Here is a 20,162-nt window from a genome sequence, read left to right on the forward strand (position 1 = left end):
CATCTAAAGTTCTTGGCCCTATTTATACTCACCCAATTCCATAAAAAAAAAGTTTTAATTCGAGATATTTCGTGACATGCCCAAAGCTTAGCTTTGTCAAACTTAAGCCCAGGTTGCAGCCTTTAGCATAGGTGCTAAGATGGGCCGAACCCATAATCACCACTGCCGTCCCCTTATCCATTACTCATGGGGTTGTAAATGGACCAGGCTTGGATTAGATACATCAAAATCCAAATCCAATCCAATTAGCAAAAAGGGGAATCTGAATCCAATTCAAACTCCACTCGGATTTGAAGATCCCACCTAGTTTGTATTTGAAATCTTACTGAGGGCCCTAATTCCACTCGCCCAATTCCATAAAAAAATCGTCATTTCTTTCTTTGTAATTATAATTTTATTTAATTATAATTCTATAAATTAATAATTAATTATAATTATAATGACAAAGTAATCACTACAACATAGGGAACGTTTAAGTAAAATATGTTAACAAATCTTCCAAAATGATAATAGTAATTAGGTTGTCATTCTCCATCCCATAAAAAAACTGTCAATTACATTTTGAAAAAAAATATTAAGATATAATGGAAAAAAGAAATAGAGAGGCAAGAAATTAAAATATGAAAATGCATGGAAAAACTAAGATGAATGCAAAGCTACAATGAAGCTTTACTAATCAAAGTGCAAAATAATATTAAAAATAATTTAATAGGTAAACAAAATTATAATGACAATAGTAATTACTACAATATTTAAGTAATATATTTTTTAAAAATTCTTCCAAAATTATAATAGTAATTAGGTTGTCGTTCTCCATAGCATAAAAATTGTCCTTTACATTTTGATAAAAAAATAATATATAATGAAAAAAGAAAGAGAAACACAAGGAAAAAGAAAAGCATAACTGAGATGAGTGAAATATAAATTCAAAGCAGAGATGAATGAAAAATGAGAAACATATAAAAACAGAGATGAATGCAAAAGTAAGATGAAACTTTACTAATCAAAATTAAAATAATATTAAATATAATACATTATCGCTTTTTTGAAATCAAAATGACTAAAGTAATAAGTGGTAAAAGATTATAATAATATTAAAAACATGAAAGAATAATTATTACAACCTCTTTTACTCACTTTTTCTACACGCATTTGTTTCTATTATACTCTTTCCAAATTGAATGGAGTCTTGGGGCACATATCTGCGGCACGTTGCTAATGGCAATAGCCGCAATACAAATTATACAATCTCCTGTATCCCCTCCTAATTTTTTTGGTAGAAAATCCCCTCCTTGTTGAATGAATTTCTACCATGAAAGAGCACAGAATTTTAAATGTTAAGACTTGGAATGAATTTCAACAACCAGTACTACAACCCAATTAGTTTAACCATTTAAGAATTAAGATAACCTCTCAAGTGTCTTCAACTCATGAGGTAGCAATTATCTAGGGTTTGGGCGGGGTGGACGGGAGAGACCCTGCCCAGCTCCCCATTACGTGGCCTGGACCCAAATATAATATAGTTAAGATCATAAGATGTCCTTAAATTTGCAGAGGCAACCAGTGGTGTTGACTCAAGCTGACATAATCTAAAATTAGCTCAAAACCGAACCAAGATCCTCTTTTTTTTTTTTTTTTGACAGCACAAAATTCACATGCAGTTGTAGGAGAGACGGTACTTGACAGTCTCAACCTTTGACTCAACAGGGATCTAGCTGGGCCAACTAAAAATATTGAACCGGGTTGATTTAGCTTTAGCCTTTACTAGCAGAGCATCCCACACAGACCAGCAGAGTGGAACTTTTCCCAATAAAACTGTAAATGCATTCCATGAAGAGAGAGGTCCGAATTAGTAACCCAACTAATAGATCCACACCCACTCAGACACGAGGCTCAGTCTGCCTGAACCCTTTTTCATCTGGCCAAAAACAAAGACACTTGCTTATCTCACAGGCACGCTTTTAGCAAAGCATCTAGGGCAGTTTGGATGCAATTTTAAGCACCCATTTTAATTAGATCCAGACCCCACCTAGGGATCTGTGAATCACAAAATCAAACCATCTACATCCGCTACTACCCCCACCACTGATCATGATTTAAGAGAGCTTATGCAGCACCACACAACATTTAGAACAAGTATTCAATACAATCCTAAAAACGAACTAGGGTCGTCAAAATTCAATTATTGTTCACCATGAGCTTCATGGTGATTCAATTACAACCCTGCAAACTATAAATAGCTACTGGTACAGAACTACATCCTACAGTTGTGGTGGCATCTGATGACTGCAATTCAGCTAACCTGCTGTTGGTGGCCACCATATATAGGATAAGCACCATAAGCTGCAGCATACATGCTTGGGTCATGAGGTGGTGGTATAACGTATCCATATCCATCATAAACCTGTCCTCCATAGTATGCTCCATTCCATTGATTAACAGGATCAATTCTCATCTGTCAAACCCAGCATATACAAATATCAAGTAAGAATTACAGTCACAGTCAAGTGAAAATGGTAGCATTAGATTCAATAAATTGGCTCGGAATAGCATTGTACGAAAAGATGAAACGAAAATGGTTACCTTGTTTGCTGGATTACGACCCCAAGAAAGGCGAACCGTCTGCTTGCCAATGACAATGCCATTCAACTTTTGTAAAGCCTCCTCAGCATTGGTTCTACCAAAAGATGTTAACCGGTAACTGGACTGAATGATGGCTGCAGAAGTTTTGAAATCTCACTGCATATATGCAAAAAAATAAGAATAAAAATGGCAGGAGGTGTACCTGTTCTCGAACTGCACGAAGCCACATCCTTTCCCAACTGGAATTTTTACCGAGATAATCTCACCATACTGAGAAAAAGGTTGCCTGAGATCTTCATCAGTGACACTGGGGTCAAGTCCTCCAACAAATATCTACAATGCAACATGAGTTAAAGAGAGCTAAAGGCAGACCAATCTTTGGGCAACAACAAGGGGGAGCTGCACTCACTGTTGTGTTAGTAGAATCACCATCAGATTGTCCACCTAGGCCAGATGCATTATTTGGTGCATATCCACCTACCAAGACCAAAGCTAATTATACAAAATTGAACAAGACTTTATGTGCAAAAATCCGGATTGGAAGAACCAGCTCAAAAAAAGGGCAAAAGAAATGCATCCTTCCAACTGTAATTTCAATCCAAAGATCTAAGACTAAGAACAATGAAAAATATAAAATAACAAACAGAAAACAAAAAAAAAAAGAAAAAAAAAACTTGGATTTTTATATTGCATGCCCAGGTCTATCTTAACCCAGAGATAGAAAAGCTCCAAGCAAAGAATGGAACATAAATAGTTAAAGTTGTATACATCTGTAGCAAGGAACTGATTTACTACAAAATAAATAAAAACAGACCTGGGCATTTAACCAAGGAAAAAAAAAAAAGATGATTGTACACTTCTCAGCTTCTGCACAAATAGAACTCTTTGATCTGGGAAGAGGGGAATTAGTCTGTCTCCATGGTACCTACTCCTGATTTTTCAGCCACTGCGCCACTGCTTTGTAGTCACCTTCTAAAATCAGATAATATAGATTACAGATTTTTGTAGGGTTGCAACTTGGGTTTGCCTGAGTTAACATTTTACACTGCTTCGGGCTTGGGCCTTCAGGCTGGGCCCATTCAAATTTTGACAAAATCCCAAATCAAGCCTGCCCAAGTTGCACCCCTAGATTTTTGCCACCCTTGAGGCCTTGTACAATAGCACTTATTTCTGCCTCTATGGAGTTTCCGCTGCCAATGGGACTTAAGAATAGAACCACTACATTACCCCATGCATCCCTAAAAGCTCCATCAAACCTCGATGATCCTGGATTTCCCCTGTTGCATCCATCAAATTTCATTTTAAGTAGACCTTCTTGGGGGAGAGAACAAGAAGTTGAACCTAGAGGGGCTTGGGCAGAAAGGATGCTACTACTATCTTCCAATTTCTTCCAATGTCTTCTTCTGTGAAAGGATCAAACAAATTCAAGGTCTTTACCCAATGCACAACCCTAATTGTAAGCTCAATAATGTTCTCAAAGGCTCTTACTTCATTGCTAAATAGTTGGTCATTTACTAAAATACCCCCTGTAGTTTAAAACACCTATAGTTCACAACCAATTTACTTAATCGACCTTCCATTAGATCGAAGTGGAAAATGACAGTTTTGGCCTTAGCATCTGTTTGGACCATTAATCTACAGAAAATATAAATGGAAATGTCACTCTTGCCCCTAATAAAACATGAGCAACAACTTTTTTTTGATCAATTTTATTCTCTATTCGAAGAAGGAAGACATGTTGCAAATTAATAACCTGGGAATCTGGGATGCACACTGTTCTCTCTTCTTCATTCTGCTGGAACCAATATTGTGTGGTAGATCTGAAAATCAAACAATAGTTCATTTTAAAAGCCCAATATGAAGTGCTAGGGTACTTTCAGAATAAAATACTGTAGGCCTATGCCCTTAAACATTTTCAATTCAGTATAGGTGGTCGAATTACCTTTTTCAGACGACAATATAAAATATTCTTGATAGAAGGTCGATTAAGTAAATCAGTTGCAAACTATAGGAGTTTTAGTAAAATGTAAAGTATAGGTAAGGTTTTAGAAAATCTGTGAAACTATAGGGGTGTTTTAGTAAATGACCCTAAATAGTTTCTCATTCTTTTCTTCCCAAATTGTCCATAGGATGGCCTAATACCATTGCAAAGAAAGCAAAGGTATTAGGCCATCTTTTTTCTTTATATCCTCGTCCTTTACAAAAACCCCTAAACTAGGGGTACAATCAAATCGACCTCTAATTGAATAGTTCGGGATCAAGTTCAATTAAACTCAATTCAAGATTTATTCTAATTGAGTTCAAATCTCAAGGTAAGCTCGATTAGTTATTCGAACTCGAGCTCAGCCATAAAGAGTTCGGGTCAAAATCTCACAAGCCTTGCCCCATTAATATTAATATTAATATATTATGATAATATATTATATTAAACAGAAAAAATAGATACAATCCAAAAATGATAGGTGACAAGACGGCACCTAGCAAAACAAAGCAAAATTAGCTTTGATCTAGAAAACATAGGCTGAACCAAAAATTGAAAGAGATTACACAGACTGAATTTTCCAACACATTCCAGAAATTCTCCCCCAAATCTTATGTACTGGCTTGATCAAAATATGGGAGCACCCAAACCCATTCCACTACTAGTTTCCCCACCCTCCAGTAATTTTAGCTGTCTTCGAACAGCCTTCTATTTCTTTCATTCCACAGAACCCAGCACACATCAAAGGGAATACAGCTTCATACTCCTTGCTTTCCTGCTTCCTCTAAATCTTGGCCAAGAAAATTTCTGCCATTGACCTTGGCTGAAACACTCTTTGCCCGAATAGAGAGGAGTAGAATTTCCAAATGATTTGTGTAGTCTTACAATAGAAGAATAAGTGAAAAAAGTCTCTTTTTTTATTATCAATAAGTGAAGAACAGACTCTTCATTCGAACAGCATAAACCCCAGAAATTTGCTAAGGAAAATCCCCTGCTTTTTAAGTGATCAACTGTTAGAATACTATCCAAAGCAACCAACCAAGCAAATGCTTCCACTCTAGGTGGAACAGGGTTCCCCCGGACTCACCCCATCTGATCTGAGACCAGCTGATCCTTCCTTCACCATTGCCAAGTAGAAGGATTTCACAGTGAACACCCCGTTCCTACACTCTTTCCACCACAGCCCATCACTCAAGGAGGATGAAACCTTAACCTTCTGTAACTTTTCCAACAGCTGGATACATTTTTCTATCTCCTGGTCCAGCAAGGTTCTTCTGAATTTGGGGCACCAAACAATCTGTTCTCCCCTCATTTCGAAACATTGATCAACTGTAATGTGATGCTCAGTCAGCTTGTAAAGCTTCAGGCATACCTAACATAGCTTCCCAACATCACACCACTCATCCTCCCAAAATCTTATCCTTGATCTGTCGCCCAACTTGAACCTGACTGCAGCTTTGAACTCTTGATTGCACTGCAATATTCCTTAAAAGACACTCACCCCATATTGGAAACCTCCCTTGACTCCCACCCAAACCTCACCATCCCATACTTCCCAACTACAACCCTCCTCCAGAGAGACTGACATCTCCACAGCCACTTACCCAAGAGAACCTTGTTGAAGATTTTGACCCTCCTAATACCCAAATCACCATTCCTTTTTGGCCTACACACCAAATGAAACTTCTTTCACCCCCAGTCCCTTCCCATAAAAAATCCTTTTGAAGCTTCTCAATTCTTTCCACAGTCTTTGCTGGAATCTTCAACAATAAAATAAACTACTACTCATCAAACCATGACTTCATAAACAAAATCATGTTCATATCAAGAATTACCAAGATAGAATCACTAAATAAAGCAAAATTAAAAATAACACAGATAAACTACTTAGAGATAGGATCTAGTAGTGAACAAAAATACAACAACCAGTTGAAGTGTTTTTTAATAAATAACAAGATCAGAATCAAGAGGAACAGTACAGCAGAAAGAGCAAAAGCTCAAATAAAATAGAGAAACAACCCCCCCCACTGATATGACTATCATCCCCCCATTACACACACCAAAACTAGGCACCAGGAAATCCACAGCTAGCATTGAATAGGTCATCCTCAATATGAACCTTCCCAATTCACCCTTCCTACTGCCTCCACTACCAAGCTGGTTGATAACCCAAAAATATAGCTTCTCTTATTTCATGCCTGAAAGCCTAAGGACCTCCTCCTTGGTGGCAGAGGGTGCGTCTAAAGTGGTTCAGAAGCACTTTCATGAACGCTAAGGAAGATTTTGGACTACAGGATGGATCCATTCTTTGAAAGACAGAATCTATGGTAAAAGCGAAATTGCTGTTTGGTTTGGCTTACAAAAAATAGTGTGGATAAGAGAAACCTTTTATCCCCAATAAGGAAGATTTTTCAGAGATCACTGTAAACAGTTAATAAGGTGTTTCATCTGGCTATCCATTGGCAAATTTTCAGAGAAACCTTGTTATGCCCTTTTCTGAAGGCTATTTAACCTTAGCATCATTTTAACAAAAAATAATAATAATAATAATAATAATAATAACTATCACCAGTCAATGGATGAAGTATTTGTTACAAGAAAAGGAATAGAATCAATGGAAGCATGTAATGATGACAAAATGATCTCACCAACTTAAACAAGAGAAAAACCAGTAAAACAATACCACCAATATTCTAGATGGATTTGCAAAGCTAGGATAGCTAGTATACCTTGAGAAGAATATTGTTGCTGTTGATATCCAGATGACTTTCTGGGGGTTGCAACACCTATGCGCATGGGCCTAGTAGAACAATAGACACCATTCATTTCAGTCATGGCTCGTGACCTCTCATTATCATCACCAAACCTCACAAAACCATAGCCTTTTGAACGACCAGTATTTGCATCAATGACAACTTTTGCACCTTTTACGGATGGATATCTACTGGCAAATGTTTCTTGCAATAAAGTATCAGTAACATCTGCGGCCAAATCGCCCACAAATATAGACCGGTCAGATCCAGCATCAGATCGCTTCTCGCCTGTGCTAAATGATGCCCAATTCAGGCGAAACGGATGATCTGTGTTAGGCATTGCTGTGCCATTGTAGTTCTGCAAGACTTTTTCGGCTGCTGCATGTGAAAAGAATTCAACAAATCCATAGCCCTCAGACTGACCAGTCTGCTTATTGCGAATAACCTTTATAGAAACAACCTGCACATATTAAAAAATGTCAAAAGATCAACAAAGGCAATACAAAATGATGACCGAATAGCTACTTGAAGTAATGGACTTGTTTGGGCTTGCCTCGAGGGGTGTGGCACAAAGGCGGCTCGTAGAATCAGGAATGTAATATGTTTTACATTACATTAGCTACTTGAAGTAATGCAATTGAGTGAAAAAAGAGATTAGAAGTTTTACATGCTTGAAAATGTTTTATATGTTTGATTTTATTTTTAAATTCTCATTTGAATATGCTTTACATCTTATGTTTATGTATTTTAATTTTAGATAATAGGTTTTTTAAAACATTATTTTAAAATTTAAGTTTATATTTTTTATTAATATTATGTTTAATATTTTTTTTGAAATTTCTGACATTTTTTTTGTATTTTTCCGCCTTGCTTCAAAAAGTGCATGCCTCGCCTTGCACCTTGCGCCTCAGGCGCAAATTGACCCTGCGACTTTTTTGCGCCTTGCACTTTTAAAACATTGACCCTACCACACTCTCCTTGAACAATCACCCACAACAAATAGGTGATCAAGACTTTCCTGTGACTAGAGCAAAAAAATACAAGGAAGGTTTGTAAAATATATATAAGTATCAACAAATCTTGAATAGGGAACCATAGTTTGCAAGGCACCAAGGCGAGGCTAGGTGACGGGGGCGCCTTGTCTCCTAGGTGTTGCCTAGGCAATTGGTTTTTTTATGTAGAAAACATAGGTCCTAGGGTAGTTCCCTAGGTACCATAACCATATTTTCTTAAGAATTATTCATAATTTTCATAAGAAAAGTAGAGAGTTCATGTTAAGGTATAGGAAATCAACATATTCATGAGAAGAAAAAGAAGAAGGAAAAGAAAATTCAAAAAATATAGGGGCTGAACCCTTATTTTTGTTATAAGAAAAGAAGAAAAGAAAATGTGTTGATTAGACAATATTTTAAGTTCTTCCTTACTTATTGGTTCGGGTTTTAAAGTCTTTGGGGGTTCAATACAGCATTTAGCAATGTTTATATTGATTAAACCCTAACAAGTAAGAAAATAATAAAAAAGAAATTAGTATATAAATACACAAAATGAATATTTTAGTTTAATAGTACCTATTTTATAATTATAATGTCAAAAAATAAAGAATAAAATATTATTTTATAATACATAGTACAAAACTATTTGGCAATTAGGCAAGGCAAGCCTCAAAGGGTGCCTTGTCTCCTAGGCATCGCCTTGACAACTATGTAGGGAACTTTTTTTCTAAACAGGTGATGCACAATGAAGTTATTGACTTATTTCTTAGAAATGCAATCCTTGAATCAAACCAACCAACTTAATGGGTTTGAACAAATTCCCAAGTTGGCTTGGTTGTAAAATACCAAATGTTGTACCTGTTAGGAGAGGCATTCTCCTCCATCCTTCTTCTATATAAGCCTAGTTAAGACAAAACACATAAGATCATTCCAGATTTCTATCAAGTATTGTGGACCTCTTCTTCTTAACTGACCTAGGTCCCAGTCATCCTACCTCAATATATATGAGACTCCAGCAGCCAGCATTACCCCTTACACAATCCCCATGAGTAAGCCTATCTACTAACACTTGAGAGTATTCCATAAATAAACATTTTGGGGCTCTTCTTCTTAACTGACCTAGGTCCTAGTCACCTACCACAAAAAAGACTCCAGCATTTCGTGTGGAGTCAGCATTACACCTTACACGATCCCCATAAGTATTTAATAGTACCCCATAAAGTTGCTATGTATCAAGCCAGAGGAAAGTGCCCATTTAGTCTGCAATACATAACATAGTAGTATTCCTCTCTTCAGCCTAAGTTTTGCCCATAACTTAGTAATTCCTCAGCTTTTTTTTTTTACAGTTTTTAAGGTTATGTTGCCTTATATTTCAATATTAAAGGCAGCATAGATTTCTTTTGCTATTTTTATTAATCATTGTTTAGAAATATCCTTAATTCTATGACTTATATTCATCTAGAAGATGTTAAATTTGTACCATCTCTCTTCAAAGGCCATCTCCAAAGCCACTTCCCTAATTGGGCTTCATTCTTCTGAACTAGGTTCCCTATCCCCAAGCCCCCTTCTTCCTTACTTTTATTGACTACCTCCCATCTAATTAGATGATCCTTCTTCACCTCCCTTGTTCCCACAAGAAATCCCTCATTACCTTTTCTAACTTCTTAGCCTCCCCTCGAGGGAATCCTAAAGACTTAAATAGAAGGTTGGCAAGTGTGGTCCTGATCAAAGTCACCCTACCCCCTATGGAGATGTAATTCTTTTTCTAGGCCACCAAACTTTTTCCAAATTTCTCCACAATAGGAGACCGGAAATGACTCTCTTTGGGGTTGGCACCTAAGGGAAGACCCAAGTAGGTCAAAGGCCAAGAAGAGGTGGCACAACCTAAGCAACCTACAATGGACTCTACCTCCCAATCCTCCAAGTTTATTCCCGCCACACAACTTTTATCAAAGTTTATCCTCAAATTGGATGCATTATCAAAATCTCTTATTAGATTCTTAAGATTGTCCACCTTACTTAAATCAATCCCTTCATAGAAAATGAAAATATCACCAACAAATTGAAGGTGGGTCATCGTAATGCTTCTCCTTCCTAGTCTCCAACCTTTTATTAGCTCCTGCTTATCTGCTTTTGAGATCAATCTACTAAACACATCAGCAATAAGTGTGGAGAGGACAAAAGAGAGTGGGTCACCTTGTCTTAGGCCTCCACTGGCTGGAAAGAAATCCCTAACCACTCTGAAACTTTAAAACTCGTGTACCTTAATTAGTATCAATGAATTAATAAAAGTCTTATTTACTGATCAAAAAAATGTCAAATATAACGTAAGGAAAAGCAGGTTGTGATTAATCATGCTATTGAAGAACTCAGAAGCTAGATGCCAATTCTTTTTTTTTTTTTTTTGATAAATAAATTAAGATTTCATTAATAGAAAGATCAATTCAGTTACAAGCTTTCCATGAACAATTCTTATCTTTTTTTTTTTAAAGGAGAATGTCTTTTTCTGATAAGTAATGAATTTTATTAAAGAAAGATAAAGTGTTACAACAAAGTATTACAATGAAGCAATCCAATAGAGGCGTGACGTGCAGCCCTTTGACCAAAAAAGAATTACAGTTGAGCCAGAAAAAGTTCAGACTTATGCAACAAAATGATCAGCCAGCCCATTTGCTGACCTCCTTTCCCATTGGATTATAACAGTTATATCTTGGGTGCAAAAAGATAAGGAAACGAGTATTACGAGGCTGATTGTAGAAGGGGACTCAAAAATAGTAATTGGTTGTTTGAAAAAAGGAGAAGGGCTATTATGGCATTTCAGAAATGAATTCAGGCTAGTATTTTTTCTCTCCCTAGGGCTCTTTTGTGTATTTGTTTGAGTGATATTTGGGGCTGAGCTACCTCCATCTTGTTGTTCTCCTCCTAGTTCTACAAAAAAAAAAAGAATTCGGGCAATTTAAGTCACTGTCAAGACAAATGCAAATTCATTTAAGATGAATTAGGAGGTCCGCAAATGGTTTGGTGGATGGACTAGCTAAACAAGGAGTACATAGACATCATTTATTTTGGGCTCAATGTTAATAGGGTGATGGGACTCTTTTTGTAAAGGATGTTATTTCTAACAGCTTCTTGTTGTTCTCTCCTCTTTTTAGGTTTTAATAAAATTCTTCAAGTTGCTAACAAAAAAAGTCATATCTTTAACTAACCATTTAAATCTTTTTAATGATTCCCTATACTTCCAAATAACTGTTTCCTGTTCCTTCAGCCACCTTGTTACCAATTTAGAGTCACCGTCAATTACCAATCTGTTAAAGTTTAGATCTGTAGCAATTTATACCCCTCGTAAGACTGCTTGGAACTCAGCATGCACAGCATGCCCAACTCCCAACAGGGTGAGAATACAGCAAGAATATGTCCAACAGAGTTCCTAAGAATCTTCCTATACCAGCCGGCCCTGGGTTGCGTAGACTACAGCCATCGAAATTTAGTGATAAATCCTTCCTCTGGAGGTTCCGACTCTGAAACAGGTTTGTCCATCACATTAGAACTTCTTGCTACAATGTTCTGAAAACCGGATCGGACTGGCCGGTTGAACCAGTTGAATCGTGACCCAGACCCCTCCCCGATTTGGACATACCCCCAAAACCGTTTTATTAAAAAAACTGCCCACCCATCCTGTTCAACCTGGGAACCGGTGAACCGGTCCAGGTTTTGCATAACCATCCGGTTTTGTTACACCCCAACTTTTATCACAAAAAGACAAAAAAATGCAAAATTGAACCAAACAAAACTTAAGGTCTTAATTTACAGACCTAAACCAAATCAAAATCCCCAAAACCCTCGTCCCTCTTTCTCTTTCTTTCAAACTCCAGCCCTCACCGAACATCGCCGCCTCCACTGCTAGCAACAGTCACGACTCATTGCCTCACCATCAACCACCTCAACAGTAGCCAACAACACCAGGTACTCTCTCTCTCTCTCCTCCTCTTCCTTCGCTTCCTCTTCTGCCTCCTTCCACTTTTTCTTCTTCCCGCCGGTGATCTGTTCACCGCATCCCTTCAACTCCATTGGGCATCTGTTCTCCTCCTTTTCCTCCTCCTTCTCCGGTGGTGGTTTGTTCACCGCCACTTGTGTGACAGTGATTCCTCTCTTCTCTTCCTCCTCCCACCGCTTGGTGCTTGTTTCTGCAATCTCCGGTAATTTATTTTATTTTAAATTTTAAATAATTATTTTTTAATTTCTGAATTCGAAAATTTGTTAACATCATTAGTTTAGTTTACAGGTTTGCTCAAATTTGGTTATTTTTGTTTCAGGCTTTCAGTCCACCAAATTCTTACATAATAGACAAGACAACCCACCTACTTGTTCAGTTCCAGGATAGCCTAAGCCCTCTTTAAAGCTTGGAACAGAACTTCAATAAATTGATATCATATTTTGAATTTTGTAGAAATAAATTAAATATTATGCTTTAGGAATTAGGATAAATAATTGTGTTCAATTTATAATTTTATACTATTTAATTTGTTAGGATTGAGTCTTAGCCTTTGTTTATTGATGTATTTGTTTTTCATTGTGGACATATTGTCTTAAACATTGAAAGTTTGAATTGTTATTTTATTTCTATATTGGATTATTTTGGACTAATTTTCCTTTGTGTTTAGTATTTTTCAATATATATATATATATATATATATATATATATATATATATATATATATATATAATTTATTACATCAGCACAGTTCAACCTCGGCCGAACCTCTAACCTGTGAACCTTTGCCTTTACCGAGTCGATGTTCGGTCCGGTTCTCAGAACATTGCTTGCTACAGCTTCCGAATTCCTCCGAAGATCATCAAAGGAGAACTCTGAAAAAAAGTCCAAAGATTTTGCCCAATGTCTAACCTTATTTACTATTACGTTCCCATACTGCCTCCTCACTCCTCTCCTTGCCATTAAAAATTCTGCTATTCCTCTCTTCCCAGACTGTCCAATCCAAGCGGCCAAACTATAGGAGAATGTCTCTCCCCTTATTTTTTTGGCTGTAACTTCTTTTTGAATCCTTGGATGGGTTGTGAATAGGGTGTCAATGGACCGGTTTTGGATTGGACCCCGTCCAGTCCAAAATCAATTTGGACGAATTGGACAGACCAACAAGACATATTGGATTGGACCAGTCCAGTCCAAAATATTTATTAGATTGGATTGGACCTGGTCCGTTCGTAACAAATTTATATTGGATTGGGTTGGATTAAGCCAATATCTGGTCCATTGATATAAGATAAGAATATATGTCAATGGACCAGGTTTGGGTTGAAACCAATCTAAATCAAAATGAATTTGAATAAATTGGACGGTCCAAACATTGAATTGGACCGGTCCAAATTGGTCCAAAACATTCATTGGATTGGATTGGACCTGGTCCATATATAATGGACTCACATTGGACTGGATCGGATTGGACCAAATCCAATCCAATTGACACCCCTAGTTGTGAATATGTACAGAAACTATGTATAGAGGACCTTGCATACTTTTTTATTTTAATACAATATACCTTACCTTTTTTAAAAAAAAAAAAGAAAAGTACCAAAATGTCAAATACAAAGTACATAATTGAAAATCTAGGTGCCACAGGCTATCCCTCAGATAAATAGCTCACTCAAGTGAATTCCAAGAACAGAAAACTCGCTTGCAAACAGCTTATCTGTAGAAGGTTATAATTGAGTCTCTGTATTGAGGAGCATATGCTCGGAGACTCCAGATCTGCTGCTTGCAAGGCTGTGTGCAATGAGCTATGAATCCAATCATCAGTGAACATGCAGTGTTCCGTAAATATGAGACCCACACCCAAGTGTACAGAGCACTGGCATGTTCACTCGTGATTGGATACATGGCTTGGCAGATCCCAACACTGTTTCAGGGTATCTTAATGTTGCATTGTACTGTCAACCTTACGAAGTTAAGATTCCTTGTTCATTTACTTTTGAGGGGTTAGGTTACACTCTTTTCTCTCGTTTAATAAAATATTTTTATCTTGTTTCTGATCATATACATAACAAATTGTTTTGTTAAAATTTTATTTTAGACCTTTAGTCAAACAATCAAAATAAGAAAAAATAAAAAAAAAAAGAAGAGGGACAAGTTCTTGCATAAATAGAGAGGTACCATTTTGAAGCAGTCCAGCTCCAATGTTTTAGATGCTGGTATAGGACCTCCATTTTAAGGTTTTGGGCACCAAAGTGTAGACCATCCAAAGTTCTTTTACTTCACCAGTTATTCATTAAATACTTCTAAACATAGTGAATGCTGTAAAGAAAATCAGCAAAAAAAAAATAGTTTTATCCATATATGTTGCTTCATATATAACAATAGAATTTACAAAGAGAAGTGAAGGAAAACTTTAACAGAAAATAAATGATACCTTAGCTCCATCTTATCCCCTCTTCCCTACCTTTGTTCTATCTACCCAAAACCTCAAGCCCTCAACCCTTCCCTTGCTTTCATATTTCACCCTAACAGACACCATGTCCACTCATATAACTTCTTCCTCCTAGCCCTGATCTCTAGCTGCATTCAAATACACTAGTCTACCCTATCCCTCCAAGCCCTAGACCTCATCATAGAGAAAAAGACCTAAAGATTTAGCTGGTTGAACCTATCTTTCAATGACCCTTCCACATAAAATATCTCTCTTTGTCTTAATAAACTCATCAAACTGCTTCCCCTTCACTCTCTGACTACCCTTATCTTCATCATGAACTTTTTAACCAGACTTCCTTTTTGTCTGCAACCTTTAATGCCTAGAATCCTTAGATGCATTCAATAGCACCTTTAGCAATAATCCAGGTCCAAAGAAGCAGTTCGGTTGTCTCCTTTCAATCCTTCACGTCTTCCCTACTTAACATGCATCACTTAAGAAGTTAGAGTTTGCAAACCCAGTAACTATGTCACAATTTTAACAAGAAAAGAATCAAGTAATCACTGCTTCTGATTAGTAGAAAAGAACAGTCAAGATATACAATCTTGATATAAAACTTGAAATAATTACTGCTTCCAAAAGAGTTACCCAAGGGGGGCAATCTTGATATATAGTTCCATTGTTTAATCATAGCAACCACTGTAATACCTGTACAAATCTCCATAGTTCAAACTTAATGGTTGACTCCAATGGTAATCAGTTACACTAGTATCTCAAATGATTTTTCCTTGTTCCAGAAAGTTCTTCCTTTCCTTTCCTCCCACACTCCCCGCGAGACAACAGCATGAAGTAAATCTGCTTCTGCTGGGCTCTATGAAAGCAGCCATGCCAACTCCCAAGGAAGTCAAGAATGTGTTGCAGTTCCTGAGGAGGTGAACATCAGAGAGCTCAAAGAAGAGGTCTGGATCCTAGCAACCGTACACCAAACGTAATTTTCCTTAGGAAAAACTCAAAAGCACTTTTCCATCCACAATTTCCGAGTTTCGCAAGATACACAAGGGGAGATATTGTCAGATTTTCTTTCAACTTCCAAACAGCAGTCCACTCAATCGAGAATCCCTCGGTATTATACAATTTTTCACCCAATTGTCTCTCTAAAATATAGCAGTAATGCGGGTTGCCCAAAAACAACCAAGTAATACTACGATTTTTTTTTTTAATTATAGAGTAATGAGCATCTCAGATGTGAAGTTGGAAAGATGCTTGCCACCAATAACAAACATAAAAAAGGTGTCGGATCAATGCCATATGTAAAGGAAGACTTCCATGCAAGAGACTTGTGGGATTACTCCATCAAAATCAACATCTCTAGTTAATAGCTTCAAACATTACCCAAACAAATTATTAGAGAAATCTTTAAACAAGGGAGAAAAAACGAGGAATCCTCTTACATAGACATCACATCCTTTGCATACAATTGAAGAAAGATAATGCCAGTTAGCAAACAGAGGAAGACAAAAGAGTTTCTATTTTTTCCCTTTATATCAGAAAGAAGAAGAAGATAAAGCCAAGAAAAAGAGAAAAAGCAAATAACCCACCTCGCCTGTGTGAGCGAAGCAGCTATGGAGGTAACTCTCGTCCATCCAATAATGGAGGTCACCGACCCAGATCGTTTTATTATCTTCCATGGATCCCTGCTGCTGTTGCTGTTGTTGTTGTTGCGTGTGCTGCGGCTGTTGGTGATGATGGTATGGCATGTAGTGTGCCGGGTAGTGCTGCGGCATGATCTGGTGCTGCATCACCATTGTCGCCGCCGGATACTGCATCGCCATCCATTGTTGCTGGTGCTGTGGCAGTTGTTGCTGTTGTTGCAGATCAGCACTGGTGGTTGATTGCATCATAGTTTGCCTTCAATGTTTCCTCCTCTCTCTCTCCCTTCTCTCCTTCAGGCTTTCGTTTTACAGGTTTCTTCAACAGAGAACGGAGAGTTTAATCGAAAAATTAGGGCGAGAATCGAGAGAGAGAGAGAGAGAGAGAGAGAGAGAGAGCCTGGTCTGGGTGAGCAGAACCAGGGTTGGAGAGAGAGTGCCGGAGATGGTTCACGAGGATTAATATGGAATGATGGACGCTTGTGCGGCCATATATTGACGAGAGATTCCTCTCAAGCCGTTGGATTAAACAAATGACTTTGGCTTCCGCCGTTAATTATATATCGACCGAAGATAAACATCTGCAGTTTCTGGAGTTTCGGACTCTCTCCCCAGACGGACCCCCAGCATCGGCCAGGCCACCACCTACACGCTACACCTACTTTTCTTTCTTTTCCTTTCACATCCCCCAGGGCCCAGGCTCAGCTCTCATGTTTGTTTTCGCACGAGGTGAAAATAGATCAATCAACTGTTAGATTAGATGAACCAGAATGCTAGAAACAATGTTATATCCTAATCCTATCGTCAGATCAGAATATATTGAGAGAGACACTATTCTATTTCTAACAAACCACGTCATGGTCAGATAACAGATGCAGTGAGGAGTTTGGAGCAAATAGCAATTAGCGCTGTCCACTGAGTGGGTCCATCCGATCTCAGCCCTTGCTTTTAACAGTACTTGGGTGACGATGATTAAGGTTGATCGATGCTGATGCGTCAATTAAGGAAGAAAAAAGGAAAGGGAGAGAGAAAGAGGGGAGCGGGGAATGTTGCAATGTGACCATACTGTACTTTTAACAGTACTGTCAAACTCAAACTGCCACTTCGGCTAGTTGGTCAGATTCCATGGTTTGGTCAAAAAAGTCGATGTTTCGGAATCCGGTTTGCCGCTTGCGAGAGATCCGAAAATTGACCACTTCTCCCTCTCTTTTCTCACTCTCTCTCTCTCTTTCGGGTAGGTTTCTGTTTGAAATAATGTTTTGGGCCAGCCCAATGGGCTTTCTCCTTATTTTATTACTAGTTAGTAGTTACGAATACTGGTTAGTGATTCCGTACAGAGTATTATATGTTTAATTCGTTCATTTGTTGGGACCCACTTTTTTTATTTAATTGATTAATAAGGTTGGATTACGAATGACAACGGGGTGGGACCCACTTTTTTTATTTAATTGATAAAATTTGTCCATTCATCTCTCATCCCTAATCGGATAGGTTTATGGGATCTAAATTATCAAAATTTTTTAGATAATAGTATTTTTTAAAAAAAATAAATAAATATTATAAATTATAAATAATATTTTAAAAATGTTTTGATATATATAATCAAAGTTGAGGTGAGGTGGGAAACTCAATCCCCATCCCTCACCTTGACCTCCATCGGGGATTTCTATTAATCATCGTCTTCGTTCCTGCCTTGCCAAAACAATTTCTATGGAGTCGAGAAAATCGGATCCTCGTCGAGGATGGAGAAATTTCCATCCCTAGGTTGGAGTTCCAATTATAGAATCCACTTTATTTATATTTATTATTAGCGGACACGTGCGATGTACGAGAAACTCTGATCTATACTTCTATACTATATTATAAAGTGATTAGATTTCACATTTTTATGCACCCATTAATAACTACCCCTTACCGCTTTTTTCTCAAAGTGCTGGTTGCGGGATTTGATTTTGCGTCAACACTAGAACAAACCAGCTAATACGCCAACGAGCTAGCTCTCGATTAGGTCCCATATCAACACCCCTCTCCTTCTCCCATTCCCCTTCCTTCTTATCTCCTTAAACCTTTCTCCTCTCACCCTTCTTACCCCATTCTCTCTCTCTCTCTCTCTCTCTCTCTCTCTCTCTCTTATCATTCCGAGCAACCTCCTTAACCCACGTCATTATCCTCTCCTCGCTCCTTGCAACTATCTACCGTAATCTTCAAAGGATTATATTTGGTTTTCAATAAGCGGTTGTTGGGCATCATTGCCGTTTCCTGGAGCAACGACACCACATTATTGCCACATCAGAAAAAACAATGCTCTAGGAAATGGCATTTGTTTGGAACCGTTTTTTCATAAAAAATGGTGCTTCAAGCCATGCCTCGGAAATCGGAAAGTCATGGCTTGGAACAATGCCAAATCTGGCGTTTACTAGAGTTGCAGCTCGTTGCTGGCAATAGGGAAGTGATGTGGCACTAGATAATGGGTACCAGTGCTGAAAATGTTTCTTAGAGCATTGGTACCAAACAGAAAAAATTGTTGTTGCTCCAGGAAACGTCCTACTTGGCAGCAACGATTCCAAACAAAAATAAAAGCATCGTTTTCTGAGAAAATGACACTTCCAACCACACATCAGAATCATTTTCTGCAATTGCAACATCAATGCCAAACATATACTAAATAGATAGGTGTTCCATCAATAACTCAATTAATTATTTTATAATTTTAACTGAACATAATACAATCTAATTAAATTATAAATTTGTTTATTTAATTAAAATTTCTACTACAAAACTAATATTACAAATTAACTTGCTTCTTGAAAAATAATAAAAAAGGATAAAATAAATAGGTTAGTAATTTTTTTAGTTTTAATGTTTATTTTCAATAAATTATAGCCACAAAATAATTGAAATGAAAAAATAATAAAAAGTAAAAAATTACAATTAAGTACTAAAAATACTAAATATAAAAACAAAAATGAATAATTATAATAAAAGTAATAAAATTTGTTTATCTTAACAAAAATTAAAACTAAGGTAACCATCCCAAGCATTGCACATTATGTATGAAGCCTGGGTAATCAGCCCTAGGCACTTATAGTTCATTCCGTTTTCTTTTCAAGTAGATACAGTTGAACACAAAGGTTACCATGATCAAATAGTCAAAATAAAGCTTGTTACCATTGATTCAAACATTTACGGCCTTAGAACACACATGATGGCAACAATACTCTCTCAATTAAATGATATGGCCATTTAAAGCATTAATAAAATGATGCGACTACTCACCCATGTTTTCTTCATACAAAAGAACACTGCAAACTTTGTGATGGAAAGTCATCCCTCCCCAATTGGAGAGGGACAACTACACTATGCAAGCGTTGTGATCATGATGATCTCAACCTATACAACATCCATAGACCCCATCGCATTTGATTACAACATCATGCCAAGAAAGTATAAGGCCACCAAACTTGATTGCATGTGTTAACAGTGCGGTGACGCTTTCAGCAATTCATCATGTACACTAACATTACTTAAATACTACAAGTAAAAGAACATATTAATTGTCACAAGACTCACAACATATTGTTGACCACCTTCCTCCTCCACATCCTTCCCCAAACAAAAGGGGACACTATGCGGCACTATCACAGCATACAGGCGATTGACAAAAAAACCCTAAGCCAACAATATGTTGCTCTAACTAATTAACACCAAATTCTTTACCATGGCACGCCTTCAACCACCATTTTCCCTTACCTACATCCGATAGAACTTCCCCTACTTTGTCCAGC

At 37.3% G+C, this 20,162-nt stretch overlaps 1 protein-coding gene across 1 annotated transcript; it reads right to left on the reverse strand.

Annotated features, from left to right (window-relative positions):
- Nucleotides 1–2,095: 2,095 nt before the first annotated feature.
- On the reverse strand, nucleotides 2,096–17,244 carry LOC148876437 (polyadenylate-binding protein RBP47-like). Its single transcript, XM_088966829.1, has 6 exons — nucleotides 16,327–17,244; nucleotides 7,294–7,777; nucleotides 2,993–3,060; nucleotides 2,786–2,916; nucleotides 2,584–2,677; nucleotides 2,096–2,455 (listed from the first exon to the last, which is right to left on the reverse strand). The coding sequence occupies exons 1-6, from the start codon at nucleotides 16,627–16,629 to the stop codon at nucleotides 2,294–2,296; spliced, it is 1,242 nt and encodes a 413-aa protein (XP_088822955.1). The 5' UTR covers nucleotides 16,630–17,244; the 3' UTR covers nucleotides 2,096–2,293.
- Nucleotides 17,245–20,162: the final 2,918 nt, after the last annotated feature.

The sequence above is a fragment of the Nelumbo lutea genome, chromosome 1 (assembly GCF_056320005.1).
Source record: "Nelumbo lutea isolate HS-2025 chromosome 1, American lotus-T2T, whole genome shotgun sequence".
Taxonomy (NCBI): Eukaryota; Viridiplantae; Streptophyta; class Magnoliopsida; order Proteales; family Nelumbonaceae; genus Nelumbo; species Nelumbo lutea.

Excerpts from the sequence above, each read along its gene's own strand:
- LOC148876437 (XM_088966829.1), bottom strand. The coding sequence starts at position 16,629 with ATGATGCAATCAACCACCAGTGCTGATCTGCAACAACAGCAACAACTG. Across the intron at positions 2,678-2,785 it reads TTCGTGCAGTTCGAGAACAG|AACCAATGCTGAGGAGGCTT; the intron begins GTACACCTCCTG and ends ATCTTTTGGTAG. Across the intron at positions 2,456-2,583 it reads GTCGTAATCCAGCAAACAAG|ATGAGAATTGATCCTGTTAA; the intron begins GTAACCATTTTC and ends TGGGTTTGACAG.